The sequence below is a fragment of the Sparus aurata genome, chromosome 11 (assembly GCF_900880675.1).
Source record: "Sparus aurata chromosome 11, fSpaAur1.1, whole genome shotgun sequence".
Lineage (NCBI taxonomy): Eukaryota > Metazoa > Chordata > Actinopteri > Spariformes > Sparidae > Sparus > Sparus aurata.
The window spans coordinates 34,826,500-34,832,673 of NC_044197.1; the positions used below are offsets into that span (position 1 = coordinate 34,826,500).

General features: G+C 44.2%; 1 protein-coding gene across 1 annotated transcript in view; it reads left to right on the plus strand.

Annotated features, from left to right (window-relative positions):
- The first annotated feature begins 354 nt into the window (after nucleotides 1-354).
- Nucleotides 355-6,174, plus strand: part of LOC115592024 (calreticulin-like) — a 6,881-nt gene continuing 1,061 nt past the window's right edge. The window contains exons 1-8 of the mRNA XM_030434498.1: nucleotides 355-574; nucleotides 1,596-1,697; nucleotides 2,001-2,204; nucleotides 2,342-2,436; nucleotides 2,542-2,751; nucleotides 4,829-4,942; nucleotides 5,083-5,226; nucleotides 5,383-5,475. Of these exons, the coding sequence (XP_030290358.1) occupies nucleotides 481-574; nucleotides 1,596-1,697; nucleotides 2,001-2,204; nucleotides 2,342-2,436; nucleotides 2,542-2,751; nucleotides 4,829-4,942; nucleotides 5,083-5,226; nucleotides 5,383-5,475 (1,056 nt within the window). The 5' untranslated portion in view covers nucleotides 355-480. The remainder of the gene's footprint in view (nucleotides 575-1,595; nucleotides 1,698-2,000; nucleotides 2,205-2,341; nucleotides 2,437-2,541; nucleotides 2,752-4,828; nucleotides 4,943-5,082; nucleotides 5,227-5,382; nucleotides 5,476-6,174) is intronic.

Consider the following 6,174-nt stretch of genomic DNA (forward strand, 5'->3'; position numbering starts at 1 on the left):
GAACAAAACGTGTAAACACCCCATTTTAAGCATTTAACTGAAAGCCAATTTAGAAAACTCTCCAGATCTGCTAACATGCTAAGTGATTCCAGTATTTTGGGACTACAGACGGCAGCACCATTCTGTATGTGTTTCTTTGAGTATGTGTCTGTTTATCATAGTGAGGCTGCAGGCACAGAGGCCTCACCTGTCCGCTGTGTTACTCCACCCTGACCCCAGCAGCACAGTCCCGGACTGACAGCGCTGCCGTCTGCCGCCTCAGCCCCTCTCCGATGTTCGTCCGATACAACCCGAGCGTTTCCGAAAAGTAACTCGTGGTCTCATCCCATTGGCGGGCCGCTGGTCCAATTAGCCTCGGCCATCTGTGCAGGGCTCGTCGCTGTTGGAATCGTCAGGTTCTACTCGCTGCTGGATTTCTTAGCTGATTTCTCCTCAGACCTGTCCTCCTCTGCCGCCCTGCTCCGGACAGAAGCTGCCGACATGAAGCTTCCAGCAGCGCTTCTGCTGGTTTTAACATCGACAGCTGTCACTGTTCATGCCACCGTTTACTTCCAGGAACAGTTTATGGATGGAGGTACAGTTCAGCTGATTCTCTCCTCCCGAGCTTTGTTTGAAAGATTGTCACTCACCTGTATCATGAGGTAGTTTATCTGTGATATGTGGCCTTTAATGAAATGGTGGTTTTATAATATCCTCACGGAATTCATTTAATCGATCAGACTGGGCCACCTCGTGTCTGTTAGTCCAGGGAGAGCTTTTAGTTAAGGAACAGTGGCTGAAGGAACGTTACAGTTCCTAGAGCCGTGGTAACGTTAAAGCCAATGATCTGCTGGGGTAATCTGATAAATGAATGAATGATGTCTGGAGCAATGTGAACACACAAACTTGTGGCTGTGTGAGTTCAACTCTTCTTTCACTTTTGATATTGAGCTGAGCTGCAGTGATTCCAGATCAGCCGCAGCCACTACTGTCTGTCTCTCTGTCTGTCTATCTGTCTGTCTGTCTCTCTGTCTGTCTGTCTCTCTGTCTCTCTGTCTGTCTGTCTGTCTCTCTGTCTGTCTATCTGTCTGTCTGTCTGTCTCTCTGTCTCTCTATCTATCTCTCTATCTGTCTGTCTGTCTGTAAGCTTGCACACAGCACAGAGAGGGACATGTCACACATATATAACATAGTGACAGATATTGATAATATTATATAGTGATATGACATAATTGTTTTAATTCTTTGAACTCAGCACACTGCTCAGCTTGTTCTAATACTTGCCTTTGTCATGTGAATCCACATTACGGATGATTATTGATAAACTAGGGCTCTACAAGCAGATGTGGCTTTTTCAGGGCTGATGAATGTAACTAAGTACAATTTACTTATGTACCGTACTTAATTTATATTTTGAGGACACAGACAGTAGGATTCTGCATTTGAGCTAAATTAGCACATTTTCAAATGATTCATTTCTCATTTGGCAACTAGACAAAAAGGCAAAGCGCTGATACACAAAACTGCTGAATATGTGCCCTCATAATGGGTCCTTCCCTCACTGTATGAGCTAACAGGCTGTCAGTAACCAGTTGAGTTGGATGGCTGTGTTTCAGATGGATGGATGAGCCGATGGGTTGAGTCGAAGCACAACTCAGACTACGGTCAGTGGAAACTGAGCGCTGGAAAGTTCTACGGGGATGCTGAGGCTGATAAAGGTATTTTTTATTCTGTCCCTGAGACAGCTGATAAAACTGGATTTGTCTGAAATGGCTGCATTTGCATATCTCCAATACTTGCAGATAGTGTCTTATCATGCAAATGTAGGTAAAACAGGTTTGTGTATATGAGCTGCTCTCAGTCCAGCAACTACAAAGACAAGGAACTGTCCTTTACAGTATGTCATCAGATTATAGACAGGACTCCCTAAACCCAGCTTTACTCTGTGGTAATTTGACTGAACATAAATTAATGTGTGAATAAATAACAACAGGAAACATTCTCATCCACACTATTACCAGGTATCCAGACGAGCCAGGATGCGCGTTTTTACGCCATCTCAGCCCGCTTTGAGCCCTTTAGCAACAAGGGAAAGCCCCTGGTCATCCAGTTTACTGTCAAGCATGAGCAGAAGATTGACTGCGGAGGTGGCTATGTCAAGATCTTCCCCTCTGACGTTGACCAAAACAACATGCATGGAGACTCCCAGTACCACATCATGTTTGGTGAGTCATGCTTGTCTGAGGCTCTGAAGGATGTTTGGTCTATTTTTCTTACCTGCCATTTTTGAATTTAGCTGTTTCAGATGGCGTCAATATTGTGAGTCCTCTGTAATGATAGATAATATGACCTTTGTCTCCAGGGCCTGACATCTGTGGGTACAGCACAAAGAAAGTTCATGTGATCTTCAACTACAAGGGCCAGAACCACCTCATCAAAAAAGACATCAAGTGCAAGGTAGCTCCTGTGAAAATCTGTTAAATAACGTGGACTTCTGACTTATGTGAAGATGAATTTAAAGATTCTGTCTCACTCTCAATTGCGCGTATCCCCTCTGTGCAGGATGACGAGCTGACCAACATGTACACACTCATTCTGAATGCAGACCAGACATATGAGGTACGGATCAACAATGAGAAGGTGGAGTCTGGCTCTCTGGAGGATGACTGGAACTTGCTGCCTCAGAAGAAGATCAAGGACCCAGAGGCTAAGAAACCCAGTGACTGGGACGACAGAGCCAAGATCAACGATCCCAGCGACACCAAGCCTGAGGTACAACTTCACTCTGACTTCATGTGTCATGGTTAACGAGAGAGCCACAGCACTCTCTCTCGTTAACTGTCCCTTCACTTTCCTGTCATCTCTCTCCTCTCTGTAGCCAGTTTTTATACAAGGCAACAAGCTGCCAATTGGCCGTCCTTTTCGCAGCTAGGTCCGCGGATTTAGACCCAAGGTGGTAAATTGGGGGTCTGTTTTGGTTCACCAATTTGACACCTTGGAGGGTAATCTTATTTCCGCCTCCATTGCGATCTAAATCCGAGACGTCGATGTGCCGGCTTCTGCGAGGGGTAGGCGGAGGTGTCGATGACCTGCACTGTTGTGCGACCCACAACGCACTAATCACAGTAGTTTCTGTAATGACGCAAACAGTGTCATGCGAGAGGTGACGGGTCAACGGACTATGGTGAAGTTAGTTTTAGGTTGGATATTCTGCAGATAATCACTCAGGTCCAGCCGCGACATTACGGAGGTTCGCCCAGTGTTGGCAGCAGGAGAGCGGTTAGCTCACCTCCCAGAGCCTCCCGCTAAATAGCTGGAAACTGATTTAGGGACCTACGCCGACAAGACCCAGTTGCTGTGGACGCTCCTAGCATCACAAGCCAACAGAGGAGCAAGCGGAGGCATTGTTACCAAAGACGGAGGCGCAGCTGTCCAGCGGGGCTAACAGCTGGGCTGGAGGTAAATCCGTGGAGAACACCGCTTCCCTCCATCCTACTTTCCAACTTCCGAAATTTACATGCACTTGTTTTTTTTATCCTGCACTATCCTGAGCCATTGAAACTAAATATCGTTCCCATTGCACTGTAAAGTGTGATTCGAACAACAATAAAAGAAAGTCCAAGTCTAAGTCATTAAATTGGCATATATATATTAATCCAAAATAATTGCAGTTTTTTTCAATATCTTCCATGTCATGTGACCCACTGACTCCAAACCAGCATCAAATCATGTTCCTAAGTGGGCTAAATAAGGCACAACTCTTTCTATTGTATTTTAGTGCTTCCTCTATTTTATATGTATATTAATATGCACTTGGACAACTGACATCCTTTGTGTTTACTAGTACACATTGGATACAAAATGAAATGAAAAAATTAAATCACTGTAAATTTAAGAAATTGTTTTTTGCTGCCTGAAATGAAAAAAAAATGAAATCAAACACTATAAATCATTTTATTTGTGTTGCCTATTTAAGTGTGAAGTGATAAATAAATATTTTTGTGCTCCCAGATATTTTACTTTAGGAGCACATGTGCTTGTTGGGAAAAGTGTCAGTGTAGAGCCCTGCTGTAGCTGTGTGGTTTGTGTCCACTTGTTGTTGTAGCGGGGAGCTACAAACGGTCGCTACTTTCAAATTAAAAGCCCCCCGCTAAGAAACCAGTTCTAAACTCCAATGGGGTGCAATGTAAAGCTCTTATTTTGAAGACAAATTTGTTGTCACTGTTCACTGCCCAACTTCGTGCTTCACTTCAAGTCACATGTCTATGCCTTCCTCAGAGGCGGTCAAGTGGCGGCTTTTGGGAAAGGAGGAATATTACACCTCCCTTTTTAGAAAGACAAGGCAGCACATTGCAGCCTTTATCTTACTGCAAATGTGCCACCTTTTCCATCTAAAAGGAGCTTGTGGTGGACGGCTACAGTGGTGTGCAGAAATGTAACTGGGGCCTCAACTTTTATTAACGACCAGATAAAGCAGCAGGATAAGAAACCAAAGTCACTCAATCTCACATGGTCTGTTTGTGTATCAGTTGATCTCCTGTGCTCAGTGTCAGTGCTATGGACAGTACATACCTACACACACACACACACACACACACACACACACACACACACACGCACACACACCAATTTAGCCATAGTGTTCAAGAATTTCACAGCACAAACACAATCCTATTGTAGACACCATGAGGCATGATGACATTTTGTGCCTGTTTTGAAGGACTGAAATATCCAGACTTGTGTCAAATGATCAGCAATCAAATCCAGCTAATGAATCTATCCACGCACCCTGTTACATTCACATTGCTATTGAATGATGCGGATCATATCCTTACTGTTCTCTCTGCAGGATTGGGACATGCCAGAGACAATCCCTGACCCTGATGCTAAGAAGCCTGACGACTGGGATGAGGACATGGACGGAGAATGGGAACCTCCCATGATCACCAACCCAGAGTATAAGGTGAGACATTTCTACACCACATGATTGATCAGTGGTATGGAAGAAGGAATGTTTGGATTGGATTTGTTTGGTTGATATTGTGAAGGCCAATCTGTTACATCCAATCACTAGTCCTCAGCCCTCCCATTGTGTCTCTGCAGGGTGAGTGGAAACCCAAACAAATTGACAACCCTGAATACAAGGGAGCCTGGGTTCACCCCGAAATTGACAACCCAGAGTACACTCATGATGCCACCATGTACAAGTTTGATAACATTGGAGTGCTGGGCCTGGATCTGTGGCAGGTAATCATGACTACTCACTTGGTGCCTTCTGATACGTACAGACTACTTTCATGTGTGGTAAAAATTCAGGATACAGCTAAACTGAAACAAGATGACAATAGTCACTTATCTGGAATCCCTGAATAAACTGTTCCTGTGTTTGGTGTCTTTGTTCAGGTCAAATCTGGCACCATCTTTGATAACTTCCTGATCACTGATGATGTCAAAGAAGCAGAGGAGTTTGGGAAGCAAACCTGGGGAGCAACTAAGGTAGGCCGTTACTCGAGTACTGTCTGCAGAGCATACCATGTACTGCACAGTGAATTCTAGATGAATTGATTGATGAATGATTGCATTAGATACTCTCTATCCACACTGAACCCATTAAACATGTCAGCACACAAACCATGCATCGCCAGCTGTTTGTGGAGATCTGAATGATGTCGTCACTCAAGTCAAAGATGGGTGACGTTGCTTTCTTCTTATGTTTCTACACAAACATAGACAGAATACACAATGTAGCCAACAGAGGGTCGAGAAGGTGTGTTTCCTCACCACAAACTTCCAGTTCCAGCCAGCTGCAACCATATTCCAGTTTCTGTGGTAAAAAGAGACTTGACTTCATGAACCCACAAATCCAGAAAGTCATCAGTGCTGCAGTTTGATGAGCTGCCTTAATCTGCTGCCATATCTCTACATGCCTTTTGTGGCAAATCAGCTGCCTCCTGTGGACAAGGCATGAGTGTTATATGTCCCCGCTCAGGTAGTTTGCAGTGTGTCTGCGCCATAGAAATAGTTTCCCTCTGTTGTGTGTGTCATGACAAAAAAAATGTTGCCTCTCTCTTCAAATGGACCACTATGAGACATTTTTTCAGAAAAATTTGTATGGTTGCAAATGGCTGAAAAAGAAGAATGTTGTTAGCTCTTTTGAATTGTGCCATGAATGACAGGTTATGCTGTTTGTGAAGT